The 16,726-nt window shown below is 44.7% G+C and overlaps 1 protein-coding gene across 2 annotated transcripts in view; it reads left to right on the top strand.

The window, feature by feature from the left end:
* The first annotated feature begins 1,011 nt into the window (after nt 1-1,011).
* Nucleotides 1,012-16,726, top strand: part of LOC111980706 (trinucleotide repeat-containing gene 6B protein) — a 28,130-nt gene continuing 12,415 nt past the window's right edge. The window contains exons 1-8 of one of the 2 annotated variants that reach the window (XM_024011602.2): nt 1,012-1,318; nt 2,896-2,983; nt 3,252-3,273; nt 5,191-5,550; nt 5,697-8,405; nt 8,492-8,647; nt 8,743-8,927; nt 9,056-9,118. In XM_024011602.2, coding sequence (XP_023867370.1) covers nt 2,927-2,983; nt 3,252-3,273; nt 5,191-5,550; nt 5,697-8,405; nt 8,492-8,647; nt 8,743-8,927; nt 9,056-9,118 — 3,552 coding nt within the window. In that variant the 5' untranslated portion in view covers nt 1,012-1,318; nt 2,896-2,926. Of the gene's footprint in view, nt 1,319-2,464; nt 2,609-2,895; nt 2,984-3,251; nt 3,274-5,190; nt 5,551-5,696; nt 8,406-8,491; nt 8,648-8,742; nt 8,928-9,055; nt 9,119-16,726 lie in introns of those variants that run through there. The other variant, XM_024011603.2, reaches the window with a different exon arrangement.

Here is a 16,726-nt window from a genome sequence, read left to right on the forward strand (position 1 = left end):
ACAACTAGGAACTCGGAAAAATACGAGGTCAAATCATGACGTCAGTGATCTTAAGGCTAGAAAGTCGGAGCTCTAGAAAGAGGCCCGAGTTCACGAGATGGAATTCCGAGTTGGATGACCGTTCAAATCGATTTGCCCGTCGGAGCTCGTTTTTCCGAGTTCCCAGTTGTTTCCAACGGACTGAAGTCGGAAGTAGGAGATTTCCGAGTTACCAGTTTTATTTGAACATCGCATAACTTAATACATTTTTCATTAATTTTGACGTTTTTGCTTAGGAGATTTTAGTCGCGCGATTTTGCATTTGACTATGATATTTGGTGCAGTATTTCTCAAGTGACGTGCCTAGTTTCTCTTTGAGACTGCACATCATTGAAGTATCCCTACTGTTGACCAATCGCCGACGAGGGGGCGTAGACTTCATCGACCGACTTCCGCTTGCCTCTAGAGAAAAATGGTGTGCCCGAACTGCTGAAAAAAAACATGCCGAAGTCCAAAACAAACAAAAACGTCACAAAATGTCATCATAATATATTCACGAACTGTTCCGTCTGGGATGCATGCGGACGCCACTAGGCAACAAAAGAGAAAAACAACAACATGCTGGAAATGTTACATAACAAAGAGGGTATAAATAAGCAGTCAAATGAGGCTGGGATTTTGACCTCAGTCGTATGATACAGATAATACATTGTGTTCTGGAAAAGGTATGATAAAGAGAAGAGGGGGAATGCATTGATTATACTTATTATTATCTCATTCAGGTGCTGACTGTAAACCAAAAATGAGAACGGACTAGGTTATTGATGAGTTTTTTGCAATATCTAAGTTCACTGAGTTATAGTAGAGGTTGTTCAGGTTCCACTGTCTAGTTATGGTTCTGTACTGTTGCTTTGGCTTACAATTTTTTCTACCAAACTCGAGAAGTGTCATCCCTGATAACCTGGCTAATTGGATGTAAATGACGTCACGCTTGGGCGAGAATACGCCCCCTTGCTGCAGAGTGCAGATATCCATTCAGCCCCCCTCCCTCTGGTCAACAACACAAGCTGCACAGAAAAGCAAAATGGCCGATAGTAAACGAACCGACCTCACAGCGCTTTGCAACCACCAAGAGGTTGTGCATGTGTAGTTTACAGCGAAAACTACATTCGTACGAAAGGATATACGTTAACTGAATTTCTCGATTGTTAACATTTCGCCTTTTGGTGATGTTATTTCTTATTTGGTTTAGCCTTGAACTACCGTTAGATTGCTAAACTAGCTTTAGCTAAATAGGTCTGCAAGAATTTCTCAAAGTACTTTATGTTTGATTCCTGAGGTGAGTAACTAAAACATTATTTCACACGATGTAACGTTAAGTTGTTCATTACAATGTTGTAAAATGTGTGCTATTTTTTTCTATCCATGTTAAGTTATAAGCGACAGCTAGCTAACGTCAGTCAGCTAAGTTAGCTACAGAGAACGTCACTGAAGTTTTATCGTAGCTTCTTTGGCCTTGTCAGTCACTTCAGTCCAAAAACGACAGTTGATTGTACAGACAAGTCATACTATGAAGCAGTATTATTGTCTTGTGTGTATGCATGAATAATTTGTGAAACACAATCAATTCAATTAACATTGCTATTAACTATTTTCGATTACCACGGAGTACTCAACTAATCAACAGTATATATGTGTGGCCGATATGTATGTTTTTTTTTTTTTTAACTATGTATGGAGCTTAGCTATGTGAGGTGGTTAGCAAGCCGGCAGCTGTACGTCGTGTTCCCTACTAGGCTTTACCTTTTGAGCGGCAGTTAACGACGTCAGTCGTTCGCACGAAAGCGATATCTTACAGCTAGTTCATGTCAATACTATTTTGACAATTTAGCTAGATAGGTTAACACACGTTTGTATCGTTGCGTGACTTTATTCTCGCGGAGTCTGTTTCGTCCGTTTTTTAAATATTTTTAAGTTTACGGTCACCGGGTGTCCAGCTTGGGGCTACTCTGTACTCGAGCTCGAGGCTGGAATAGGCCGTTGCAAACGTCAGAGCGATACCACCAGGCAAGCTTCTGCTAGCTGATTTGTATTAAGTGGCACTAACTAGCATAATGTAACGTTAGCTATTATGGGAATTGTTTTTTATTAAATGCCGCGTATAGATCCACATATCAAATTTTAACTAGTCATTAAATAGTTCTAGTAAAAACGAACATTAGATTGCTTGCTAGTTAGTTCTTAATCTGACAATTTTGAGCGGCTTAATTTGACTGCTGGCCTTAAATTGTATTTACAGAATAGACTACTACTTAGCAATTTGGACAAGCTCTTGTCCAAATTGCCAAAATGCCTCCCATAGCGCAAACTTGCTTTGTTTACGTTTCCCATACATACACTCAAAAGACCCCACATTTTCAGCTTACTAGCGTTTTCAGTGGAGCGCTTTTGTAAAGCCGAGTCAAACGGGGACTAAAACGAAATGCCACCCCGTGATACCTGACCCATCTAGCTCGCTCTATCCTGCACACACRCAACTTCTCGCCATCTCTACTAGCTCGCTAGGCCTTGACCTACGTGACAATGAAATATTTCTACCAGCAAACGGGTTCTTTTATCTAACAGTCAGGTACTGCCCAGTCTTACATTTCCTCTCTGTTGATGTGCATGTATTACATGTTGTTTGGAGTTGTAATCCTTTGCTTGAAAATGAATCATTCAGGGTGGCTACCACAGATTGTTGCCAAGGTTGTGTCTGCTTAATTCTATAGTTCTGACAATATTAACTAATTGTGTAAGTTCATTTTAATAAACTGTTGATAAAACGTTTTTAGGCAAGTCGCAGCAAATGTATGTAACTTCATGTTGATGCCTATCGCCCAATATCAATGCCCACATCCATTTAAATGTGCCCAGATAGGAGAATCAGGAAAGGGAACAGCAGTTCATGGAAGACAAGAAAAAGAAGAAAGAGGATAAAAAGAAAAGGGAAGCTTCCCAGAAGGTATATAATATCCACTTTTCATCTGGAAATTAGGCCTACATAATTCAGAGTGCTCTGGTATGTTCCTCAAAACAGAGTTGTCTGGTGTTTGATCCAGGTTCATGGCCCATTGAAAGTCAGAGCCACACTGTTCCGGCTGTGTTTGTCGTGACAGCAATAATGATTTACTTGGCCTGCGCACCATAGTTGCTTGTGGTATTATCACTTGACATTCGTTACAAAAATGTGTTMGCTGTTTTATGGCACTGACGGTCTTCTATACTTTCAGGTGACTGAACAAAAAGTCAAAGGTACGTTTTTTTGTTGTTGTAGTCCTGTATATACAGTACCAGTCAAAAGTTTGGACACCTACTCATTCAAGGGTTTTTATTTATTTTTCTAAATTGTAGAATAATAGTGAAGACGTCAAAACGCTGAAATAACTCATGGAATCATTTAGTAATCAAAGTGTTAAACAAATCAGAATATAATTTATATTTTAGATTCTTCAAAGTAGCCACCCTTTGCATCTGACAGCTTTGCACACTTGACATTCTCTCAACCAGCTTCACCTGAAATGCTTTTGCAACAGTCTTGAAGGAGTTCCCACATATGCTAAGCACTTGTTGGCTGCTTTTCCTTCACTCTGCGGTCCAACTCATCTCAAACCATCCCAATTGGGTAGAGGTCAGGTGATTGTGGAGGGCAGATCATCTGATGCAGCACTTCATCACTCTTCGTCTTGGTCAAATAGCCCTTACACAGCCTGGAGGTGTGTTTTGGGTCATTGTCCTGTTAAAAAACAAAAGATAGTCCCACTAAGCGCAAACCAGATGGGATTGTGTTTTGCTGTGGTAGCCATGCTGGTTAAGTGTGCCTTGAATTAGAAATAAATCAACGTCACCAGCAAAGCACCATCACATCACCACCTCCATGATGCACGGTGGGAACCACGCATGTGGAGATCATCCGTTCACCTACTCTGCGTCTTACGAAGCCACGGCAGTTGGAACCAAAAATATCAAATRTGGACTCCAGACCAAAGGACAGATTTCCACCGGTCTGTCTATTGCTCGTGTTTCTTGGCCCAAGCAAGTCTCTTCTTGTTGGTGTCCTTTAGTAGTTTAATTAAAAAATATATATATATTCATTATTATTTAACTAGGCAAGTCAGTTAAGAACAAATTCTCATTTACAATGACTGCCTAACCCGGACGACACTGGGCCAATTGTGCGCTGGTTTCTTTGCAGCAATTCGACCATGAAGGCCGGATTCACACAGTCTCCTCCTATTTGGGCTGCAATCTGAGGTACAGTTAACTCTAATGAAATTATTCTCTGCAGCAGAGGTAACGCTGGCAGTCCTCAATAGAGCCAGTTTCATCATAGCGCTTGATCGTTTTTGACTGCACTTAAACGTTCTTAATGTTCCTTATTGACTAACCTTCATGTCTTAAAGTAACAGTGGACTGTCATTTCTCTTTGCTTATTTGAACTGTTCTTGCCATAATTTGGACTTGGTCTTTTACCAAATAGGGCTYTCTTCTGTATACCACCCCTACCTTGTCACAACTGATTGGCTCAAATGTATTAAGAAGTTAAGAAATTCCACAAAATAACTTAACAAGACACACCTATTAATTTACATTAATTTCAGGTCACTACCTCATGAAGCTGGTTGAGAGAATTCCATGATAGCTTTGCGCAAAGGGTGGCTACTTCGGCGTCAGGTAGCCTAGTGGTTGGACTAGTAACCGGAAGGTTGCAAGATTGAATATCCGGGCTGACAAGGTAAAAATCTGTTGTTCTGCCCCCGAACAAGGCAGTTAACCCACTGTTCCTAGGCCGTCATTGAAAATAAGAATTTGTTCTTAACTGACTTGCCTAGTTAAATTAAAAGGTTAAAAAAAAACTTAGAATCGCCAATATAAAAATATATAAATTATTTTTTTGTTTCTACATGATTCCATGTGTTTATTTTATAGTTTTGATGCCTTCACTGTTATTCTACAATGTAGATAATAGTAAAAATAAAGAAAAACCCTGGAATGAGTAGATGTCCATACTTTTGACTGCTACTGTACATCTGTAACACCCCCTCCTTTCATCAAACAAGATAATGATGAGAGGAAATAGCCAAGTTTATATTATGTTACATAACATTATGATTAGGATCCATTCCAGCTTTAACTTTATTGACTTGGTTCATTTGTTTCATTTTCCTTAAGTGCCAGAATCAACCAAGGCCAGCTCCACGCAGTCACTAGCCACTCCTGGCTCTGTGTCTCCCAGCCCTGGCCCCACTCCACCACCGTCCCCCTGCCCTGCAGCTGGGTTCGCTGTTCCTCCGGGTGGGAACAATGCAAACCGGGCGGCTGTGGCCAACGGACAGCCCCCCACCGGAACTCAGCGCTATATGCCCAGAGAGGTGCCCCCAAGATTCCGCTACCAGCAGGACCACAAAGTGCTTCTGAAGAGGGGCCAGCCACCACTGTCCTGCATGCTGCTGGGGGGAGGCAGCGGTAGGGGAGACGCACCCCCTCTTTCACAGGGAGATGCCCCCAATGCAACCACATCTGGATCCACAGGTGGGTCAACATTGAAATGAAAGGATGTGGTTTGGATCTGAAGTCAGCATTAAATTGAATATTCGTCCAAGTGTAATTAACATGCTGTTTTAACCTTCTTAACACGGTCCTGAAGTTAACAAAGTATGTTTGCTTATTATCTACAGATCCCAATCTGGGTTCACCTTCACCTTCTCCTTCACCCCCTCACTCCTCACCCTCATCTTCAGTCGCTGCTTCTTCAACTTATGCAAATTCCACATGGGGGTTGGGCTCTGGCAGCCAGCCCCCTTCTCAGGGCTGGGAGAAGGTGATAGTGGATGGGAGTGACCTTGAAGAGTGGCCCAGCATTGTGGGTGGGGATAGAGTGGGTACCGAGGGAGCAGAGCTGGATGTCCCCAACAACAGCAGTGCCTCACGGACTGACAAATGCACCCAACAGCATCTGAGGACAGGAGGAGCAAGAGCTGGGAGTTCAGACAGTCCCTCCCCACCCCACTCTTCCCCCTCGTCACTCACTGAATGTGTCCTGTCTGGTGTCGTGTGGGGCTCTTCCAGTCAGCCTGGAATTGGAGTGGCCGCAGCAGCAACAGCAGAGGGGCCAGTGCTCAACAATTCCAAAGTCTCCTTTCTTCCTGGGACTCAGGAGAGCCCTCTTAGTGTGAACAGTGGGATTCCTGGTGCCAACTTCAACCCTAATGCCAACCCTTCAGCCTGGCCTGCCCTTGTGCAGGATGGAACGACAGGGGTTGGTGCAGCTACCACCGAAGCTGTGCCCTCATCCATCACAACATCCTTCTCTGCCAGTACCACCCATACTCATCCACTCTCCTCTGTGAATCAAGCTAGCCATCAGCACCAACTCCATGAAATGCCTGCCAGGGATGGAGAACATCTCCATGGGGACTGGGGGGGCTTGGGGCCGGAGCTTGGAGAAGGACCAAATCAAGGAGGCAGAGACCTTGTGGACAGTGAGGTTGTTGGAGGGAGCGAGCATCTCTCTGCCTCGTCATCCTCCTCCACAACCTCTTCCTCTTCATGGAGAGCCTTGCCTCCCCCCTCTAACCTCAACACAGGTGCCTCTAAGACTGACGGGTGGAACAGAGTAGGGGGAGATGCAGCTCAGGGGGAGGAGGCAAATGTGTGGGGCTTCGGCAGCCAAGGTGAGAAAGCTGGGTTGGCAGGAGATGAGGAATGGGTCAGGGGAAATGATGTTAGCTCAAATACCCCAGTGGTATCTCAGGGAGCATGGGATGGGGCTACAGAGGAGGGTTGGGGCGGTACACAGGGATCGACAGATGTCAGGGGTTCCAGCAACCCAGCAATAGGAAGTAGCGGTGGAGGCGAGAGTAGCAGCAGCAGTGGAGGTAGCGGTGGTGGTGGTGGCGGCATATCCCAGGATTCTGCCTCACCAACATTTGCTACTATGACAACAGCTTGGGACAATCAGAAAGGGGTTGATGCTATGGGGGAATGGGCAGGTCAAGGTGGCAGAGGAAGTGGAGACCCCTCATCCTCCAGTGGAGGAGGGTCCAGGGCTGGGAGTCACAATCGGCACCAGGAGCATTCCCGCCACCGCTCCAGCAACCCACCCCCCAACCCTGAAGTGGCCTTACAGAGCGTGCTCAGCCGGTCGGACCTGGATCCCAGGGTGCTGTCCAACACCGGATGGGGGCAGATCCAGGTACAGCAGAATGTGGCCTGGGACCTGGATACAGGAGCAGCCAGTCAAAATGAGGGAAGCAGTTCCCCTGCTTTTCCATCTCAGGCTGTTAATTCTACTGGTCGGGCATCTACTTACCCCGCAAGCAACAGCACAATGACTACTGATCCATCTGCTGGGGCCCATATGCCTACTACGAACACTGGTCCTGGCCCTGTATCTTCAAAGGGCGGCTGGGATGACGAGTCAAATTGTGCTCCACCATCCAACATGCGGAATTCTACTGCCTCCAGGATGCCAGTGGAAGATATTGATGGCAGCCAGGGAAAGACGAGTGGAGCCTGGGGCGACGTCAGTACTTCAGAGAGCCATGGCAAAGGCTGGGGCAGTGAGGAGCAGGAGGGAAGAGACCGCAGAGGGGGCGGAGGAAGTAACTGGAGAGATTTCGGAGAACAGGGTGGCGGAAGAGGGAGTGGCTGGGGAGGTGGTCAGGAGGAGAAGGGGACTGCAGGGGGTTGGAAAGAGATGGGTAGGGAGGGAGGTGGATGGGGACAAAAAGGGGGAGGCAACTGGGCGCAGCGTGAACCCAAGACAGGCAATGGAGGCTGGGGGGAAGGGAGGGGCAGAGGTGGAGGCAACACGGACAAAGGATCTTGGGGTAACATAGATGAGGGAGGCCAACAGAGGAGTTGGGGAAGTGGAGGTGACATGGGCGGCAAACCGCACCAGGACTGGTGCGTGAAGCCGCATTCACCACAGATACCAAACAGCCAAGCGGCAACACTGAAATCCCCAAATCAACAGCAACACCAATCACAGACCCAACAGCCACCAGGAGGCTTGGGCAGGTCAGGAGGTCCTCCCACCCAGAATCAGAACCAAAACTCGGGCTGGACTGCTGGCCCCATCCCTCAGATCCCTGTTGGGCCTGCTGAGGCCCCTGAGCTCAGCGGGTGGGAGGAGCCCTCCCCTCAGTCCATCAGCCGCAAGATGGAGATTGACGATGGCACTTCAGCCTGGGGCGATCCCACCTGCTACAACAGCAAGAATGTGAACCTGTGGGATAAAAACAGTGCCCCCTCTGGTCAGCCACCGCCTCTTCAAGGCAAAACTCAACAGGGTCCACCGACATCCGTACAACAGCCACCACCAAGGAGACAGCCTGCGATCCCAGCTAACCGGGACTCAAACCCTGGCAATGCACCTGGATTGGGTAAGCTATGCCCGATTTATTCCTTCGAAGGCTAACAACTTGCATTTCTGGCAGATTCTTTAATCTGATCTTCTCTGTATTACCAGGCCCAGGTATGTGGGGAGGGGGTGGCAACCTCATTGGACAATCTGTGGATAATGGCACTGCTTCCTGGGGGCAGACTTCTGATCCACCATCTGGCTGGGGAGACCCAGATAACTCAAGCAAAACTGCTGGTTGGGGAAACCCCTCATCTAAATCTGGTAAGACACTTCAAGGAGTTTTCATTGTAAGGCAAATGTGTTGTTGGTTGTTACTCCTTAGGACATTGCATGACCAATATTTGCATATCCCATAGGTTCAAAGTCAGTGCAAGAGAGCTGGGGCAAAGGAGAGGGCCCAGTTCCAGCCTCTCGACACTCCAGTTGGGATGAGGAGGAGGACGTTGGTGGAGTTTGGAACAGCACAGGCTCACAGACCAGCAGCAACTACAACTCTGGTGGCTGGGGGCAAGGCCCTGGGGGAAAAAGAGGCAACATCAAGGTATTTTTGTGATTAGGGTCTGCTTGCTCAATTTTGTTTTTGTATCCTAAACTGTGGAACTGAAAGACATCTTTCTGATTGAGGGAATATGTTTAGCTACATTGCATGTTTCTGTTTGTTCCCTAAAGGGTGGAGGTGGAGACAACTGGATGAACCCAATGACACGACAATTCCAAAATATGGGACWCATGGTAAGCCCTATTAATTATCGGAAGAAAGGATGGTGACATTTTCTGTTGAAGGGTAGGTAGCATAAACGTAACCACATGTAAAATATGGATTTGCATTAGAATACTCATCAAAAGTCCCAATACAAAGTTGCACCTCACTTTTAAATTTTTCAATTTATTACATAAAACTGATCGGAATGCTGGAAAAAATATTTGCGGGGTGTGACATATTGGAGGACCTGGCAAGTCAGTCTATTCCCTATAATGCAAGCCCTCTGCCTATTGGCTACATAGCTTTATTCAAGCCTGTCTCAAAATACAACACTGCCCCTTTAAGACAAATAAGCTCTTTACCTGACTCGTCTTTTAAAGGTGTCTAGAAATGTACATGTTTTGTGCTATTGTAGGAAGCAATCACTCCCCTATTACTGACTACAAATGATCTATAACTGGGCTAATAACTGACTTGTCTAGTTAAATAAGGGATAAAAAAAATATTAACAAATGTGCACATGACTACATGAGTACCCTTATCCTACTCCTCCTCTGGTGATGTAGAGGTTAATCCAGGCCCTGCAGTGCCTAGCTCCACTCCCATTCCCCAGGCCCTCATTTGTTGACTTCTGCAACCGTAAAAGCCTTGGTTTCATGCATGTTAACATTAGAAGCCTCCTCCCTAAGTTTGTTTTATTCACTGCTTTAGCACACTCTGCAACCCGGATGTCCTAGCTGTGTCTGAATCCTGGCTTAGGAAGGCCACCAAAAACCCAGAAATTTCCATCCCATACTATAACATTTTTTGACAAGATAGAACTGCCAAAGGGGGTGGAGTTAGCCTGCAGAGTTCTGTCTTACTATCCAGGTCTGTGCCCAAACAATTTGAGCTTCTACTTTTAAAAAATTCACCTTTCCAGAAACAAGTCTCTCACTGTTGCCGCTTGCTATAGACCAACTACTGCCCCCAGCTGTGCCCTGGACAACATATGTGAATTGATTGCCCACCATCTATCTTCAGAGCTCGTGTTGTTAGGTGACCTAACCTGGGACATGCTTAACACCCCAGCCATCCTACAACCTAAGCTTGATGCCCTCAATCTCACACAAATTATCAATGAACCTACCATGTACAACCTCAAATCTGTAAACACAGGCACCCTCATAGATATTTTCCTTACCAACCTGCCCCCCAAATACACCTCTGCTGTCTTCAACCAGGATCTCAGCGATCACTGCCTCATTGCTTGTGTTTGTAATGGGTCTGCGGTCAAACGACCACCCCTCATCACTGTCAAACGCTCACGAAAACACTTCAGCAAGCAGGCCTTTCTAATCGTCCTGGCCCGGGTATCCTGGAAGGATATTGACCTCATTCTGTCAGTAGAAGATGCCTGGTTATTCTTTAAAAGTGCTTTACTCACAATCTTAAATAAGCATGCCCCATTCAAAAAATTTAGAACCAGGAACAGATATAGCCTGTGGTTCACTCCAGACCTGACTGCCCTTGACCAGCACGAAAACATCCTGTGGCGTACGGCATTAGCATCAAATAGCCCCCGCGATATGCAACTTTTCAGGGAAGTTGGGAACCAATATACACAGGCAGTTAGGAAAGCAAAGGCTAGCTTTTTCAAACAGAAATTTGCATCCTGCAGCACAAACTCCAAAAAGTTCTGGAACACTGTAAAGTCCATGGAGAATAAGAGCACCTCCTCCCAGCTGCCCACTGCACTGAGGCTAGGAAACACTGTCACCACCGGTAAATCCACAATAATTGAGAATTTCAATAAGAATTTTTCTACAGCTGGCCATGCTTTCCACCTGGCCACCCCTACCCTGGTCAACACCCCTGCACCCCCCACAGCAACTTGCCCAAGCCTCCCCCATTTCTCCGTCACCCAAATCCAGACAGCTGATGTTCTGAAATAGCTGCAAAATCTGAACCCCTACAAATCAGCCGGGCTAGACAATCTGGACCCTCTAAAATGATCAGCTGAAATTGTTGCAACCCCTATTACTAGCCTGTTAAACCTCTCTTTCATATCGTCTGAGATCCCCAAAGATTGGAAAGCTGCTGCGGTCATCCCTGTCTTCAAAGGGGGAGGCACTCTAGACCCAAACTGCTACAGACCTATATCTATCCTACCCTGCCTTTCTAAGGTCTTCGAAAGCCAAGTCAACAAACAGATCACCGACCATTTCGAATCCCACCGTACCTTCTCCGCTATGCAATCTGGTTTCCGAGCTGGTCATGGGTGCACCTCAGCCACGCTCAAGGTCTTAAACGATATCATAACCACCATCGATAAAAGACAATACTGTGCAGCTGTATTCATCGACCTGGCCAAGGCTTTCGACTCTGTCAATCACCGCATTCTTATCGGCAGACTCAACAGCCTTGGTTTCTCAAATGACTGCCTTGCCTGGTTCACCAACTACTTCTCAGACAGAGTTCAGTGTGTCAAATCGGAGGGCCTGTTGTCCGGACCTCTGGCAGTCTCTATGGGGGTGCCACAGGGTTTAATTCTCGGGCCAACTCTTCTCTGTATACATCAATGATGTCGCTCTTGCTGCTGGTGATTCTCTGATCCACCTCTATGCAGACGACACCATTCTGTATACTTCTGGCCCTTCTTTGGACACTGTGTTAACAACCCTCCAGACGAGCTTCAATGCCGTACAACTCTCCATCAGTGGCTTCCAACTGCTCTTAAATGCAAGTAAAACTAAATGCATGCTGTTCAACCGATCGCTGCCCGCCTGTCCAGCGTCACTACTCTGGACGCTTCTGACTTAGAATATGTGTACAACTACAAGTACCTAGGTGTCTGGTTAGACTGTAAACTCTCCTTCCAGACTCACATCAAACATCTCCAATCCAAAATTAAATCTAGAATCGGCTTCCTATTTTGCAACACCGCATCCTTCACTCATGCTGCCAACCATACCCTCGTAAAACTGACTATCCTGCCTATCCTTGACTTCGGCGATGTCATTTACAAAATAGCCTCCAACACTCTACTCAGCAAATTGGATGCAGTCTATCACAGTGCCATCCGTTTTGTCACCAGAGCCCCATATACTACCCACTACTGCGACCTGTATGCTCTTGGTGACTGGCCCTCGCTTCATATTCGTCGCCAAACCCACTGGTTCCAGGTCATCTAAGTCTATGCTAGGTAAAGCCCCGCCTTATCTCAGCTCACTGGTCACCATAGCACCACCCACCCGTAGCATGCGCTCCAGCAGGTATATTTCACTGGTCACCCCCAAGGCCAATTCCTCATTTGGCTGCCTTTCCTTCCAGTTCTCTGCTGCCAATGACTGGAACGAATTGCAAAAATCACTGAAGCTGGAGACCCATATTTCCCTCTAACTTTAAGCACCAGCTGTCAGAGCAGCTCACAGATCATTGCACATGTACATAGCCCATCTGTAAATATCCCATCCAACTACCTCATCCCCATACTGTTATTTATAAAAAAAAATTGCTCCTTTGCACCCCAGTATTTCTACTTGCACATTCATCTTTTGCACATCGATCACTCTAGTGTTTAATTGCTAAATTGTAATTATTTTGCCACTATGGCCTATTTATTGACACCTCCCTTACCTCATTTGCACACACTGTATATAGACTTTAACTCTATTGTATTATTGACTGTATGCTTGTTTATTCCATGTGTAACTCTGTTGCTTTGCTTTATCTCGGCCAGGTCGCAGTTGTAAATGAGAACTTGTTCTCAACTAGCCTACCTGGTTAAATAAAGAACATGCAGCTCTCGCTTTGATCTCAAACCAACCCCAGCTGCTCATGACTGCTCATGCTGTAAACACAGTCCAGTTCAAAGTAAATGGGACAGATCCATATATGGTCTATTTGCATATAGAGCTACTGCAGCTCTGATATGTTTATGCCGCCCCGGGCTGAGTATTGAGTGTCAATGCAATAGAATTCTACTCCGATGCGTTCTGCCTACATAAACATTTCTTGCGTAGTTTTTGTTTCGGTATATTACATTGAAAGTGGCTAATATTGCATTGATTCGATCACAATTGCCACAGTAAAGGGATACGTTGATGGTGTTAACAAGAAACAACCTTTTCTGAGTCAAAATATAAGCTGAGATCTACCGCTCAGATTTTTTTTTTTACCTACTTAAAACAARCTATGCAACATTAACCAGTTGAAAACAGTACTGTAGCGATCATGTTTGTGTAGTAAGCTATAGGCCCAATACATTATCACCACATATTAGCTTTGCTTGAATAGCCCTGCCAATGCATTTTTGTTCGGGCCATTTTTAAAATATATTTATTTATTTATCAAAGTTCGAGGTAGGCTGTATGATCACACTGGTAATAGATCCATTGTTGTATTACTTGTGAGACATAGCTGCGTGAGCACACATTTAAATAATTAGCTTTTTATTTTACTGTTCTTATGGGGCCTGCATCTGATGTTCAGTCTCAGCGGAGGGAGGGAGCAGCATACAGAGACTGCCTCTAAACATCCCTTTGGTCTCCCTTTCCTCCACTGACCAAAAAGGGACACGGTCTTCCAGCTGATTGCAAAACTCGAATTGCACCGCATTATTGCACAAATTCATGTTACTCCTATGAACAGAGGGGGAAATATTCCTCTATTAAAACGACCCAAGCTGATGATAATAACGCAACTCTCTATAGATACTTCCCTACTCATTCATTACTGCTGCATTGCATGTTTTAGCACTGAGTGGAAATGGGATGAACTCATTTCATGGCTTTTAAGTGTTGACAGCGCTGAGTTAAACTTAAACCCACTCATAAAATCTTTGCTGTATTCGTTGGGTCTCTCTGGTCATGGTTTTGAAAACTCACAGTATCAACTTTGCTGTAGCTTCCTTTTATGCCTGCTACGTTACTGCAGACACGGTCATCTGAGCCATCTGATTGGCCAGTGGTAGACATAGTGCACTTGATTTGCTCTCTGGGCCCACCGGGAAGGCAGAGATTGTGCCATAAGACACATGAAATGGTTCAAAATGGCAACAGTTCACCTACACGGCGCACAGGGCAGCTGAATTGGGTGCGTCTACCGCCAACAGTGGTAAAAATAGGAACACATTGCTTTATCGTTAGGTTTTTATTTGGCGATCGACTAGGAATCCCTTCACTATCAACTGGTCGATCATGATTGACCGATTGGTGACCACTGAACTTTCTAGAGCAGTGAAGCTCATTCTTGTGCATCTCTCTGTGGGTTGATATTCCTGTGCGGCAGTCCCGGGGAGCTGTGTGGAATGCGTGCAGTTTAGAGGGACCATTGGTTAGCACTGCTTGAGTCAGCCAGTTGCTGTCAACACCTAGCTTACAGCTACATTAAAGTAAACCACATTTTTGGAAATGCATAATGCCATCTAACCAGTTATCAAATAATGTTACCAGTATATGCAGTCATCTTAGCAAGCCAGCAATTTTATTTTATTTTAGCCTGCTAGCTAGCCTAGCCAGATAACTAGCCTAGCTAGCCAATCACCACTGTCGACATGGCTAAGTAGTAAGCCAGAGAACAACTAGTCTAGCACAGGGAGAAACCCACAGAACAGATATACAGCAGATATAAAGTAAAGAGAGCGGAGACTGAAACTTCTTATGGCTGCAATCCCGTTAACGGGATCGATATGACAACAGCCAGTGAAAGTGCAGGGCGCCAAATTCAAACAACAGATCTCATAATTAAAATTCCTCAAACATACATGTATCTTATACCATTTTAAAGGTAATCTTGTTGTTAATCCCACACGTGTCTGATTTCAAATAGGCTTTACTGCGAAAACACCACAAACGATTGTTAGGTCACTGCAAAATCACAGAAAAACACAGCTGTTTTTCCAGCCAAAGACAGGAGTCACAAAAAGCAGAAATAGAGATCAAATTAATCACTAACCTTTGATCTTCATCAGATGACACTCATAGGACTTCATGTTACACAATACATATGTTTTGTTCGATTAAGTTCATATTTATATCCAAAAACCTCAGTTTACATTGGCGCCATGTTCAGAAATGCCTCCAAAATATCCGGAGAAATTGCAGAGAGCCACGTCAAATAACATAAATACTCATCATAAACTTTGAAAGATGCATGTTTTACATAGAATTAAAGATACACTTGTTCTTAATGCAACCGCTGTGTCAAATTTCAAAAATCTTTACGGCAAAAGCACAATATTCAATCTGAGAATCGCGTTCAGCCACAAAAGCAAGCCATACAGTTACCGAAAATTGTGCAGTCAACAAACTCATAAAAAGCATTATTTACATTTAAGTCATTTAGCAGACGCTCTTATCAGAGCGACGTTACAAATTGGTGCATTCACCTTAGATATCCAGTGGAACAACCACTTTAAATAGTGCATCTAACTCTTTTAAGGGGGGGTAGAAGGATTACTTTATCCTATCCTAGTATTCCTTAAAGAGTGGTGGTTTCAGGTTATAAATCTTCACTTACCTTTGCTGATTTCATCGGAATGCACTCCCAGGACTCCCACTTCCACAAGAAATGTTTGTTTTGTTGGTAATGTCCATCATTTATGTCCAAGTAGCTACTTTTGTTAGCGCGTTTTAGTACAACATATCCAAACGCTCATGCAGGTCCAGGCGAACGTCGGACGAAAATTAAAGTTATATTACAGGTCGAATAAACTTATCAAATATTCAATAATGTTCCAACGGAGAATATCTTTGTTGTCTATAGAAGTAATGGAACGCAAGTCGATATCATGTGGAATGTGTGTGACCAGGACCTGGCGCTCTGTCAGACCACTGACTTAACAGCTCCCATCCGGCTCAACATCACAGTAGAAACTTCATTCAACGTTCTACAGACTGTTGACATCTAGTGGAAGCCGTAGGAAGTGCAAACAGATCCATATCCTACAGTGTTTTCAATAGGCGATGAGTTGAAAATCGACCAACCTCAGAATTCTCACTTACTGGTTGGATTTCTTCTCAGGTTTTTGCCTGCCATATGGGTTCTGTTATACTCAGACATAATTCAAACAGTTTTAGAAACTTCAGAGTGTTTTCTATCTAATACTAATAATAATATGCATATATTAGCAACTAATGACTGAGGAGCAGGCCGTTTACTCTGGGCACCCCTGTGCACCTTTCATCCAAGCTACTCAATACTGCCCCTGCAGCCATAAGAAGTTAACAATTTACGGCTGAGTTGGCTACCAYAGTCAAAGAGCCAAGGAGAGGACTTCAGAGGGAGAGTCTGCATGCTAATCCAATAGTGATTTATAGTGCGGTAAATCCACATTGAATTTACACGGTTTCTSATCACTGCTGACTCTCGATGTACCAGTAGGAAATCGAGCAGAGATGGTCAACTGGATTTAGCCGTAGAACGATTTAAAAAAAWTATTGCGTGGACGGTCTGGGGGGGCCGGAACATAATTACAAATCATTTGTAGACTGCAAATTATCCACGATAAGCCCAAACCGATCTGTTTGACTGAAACATAATAATTTCAAACCTTGCTTACATTTTTTATACAATCGCATCTTTTTATTATGCTTGGGAATACTTTGAACACATTTCCAAAATTAAAAATCACTTATTTATTGGTGTTTTTACAG

This window comes from Salvelinus sp. IW2-2015, linkage group LG20, assembly GCF_002910315.2.
Source record: "Salvelinus sp. IW2-2015 linkage group LG20, ASM291031v2, whole genome shotgun sequence".
Lineage (NCBI taxonomy): Eukaryota > Metazoa > Chordata > Actinopteri > Salmoniformes > Salmonidae > Salvelinus > Salvelinus sp. IW2-2015.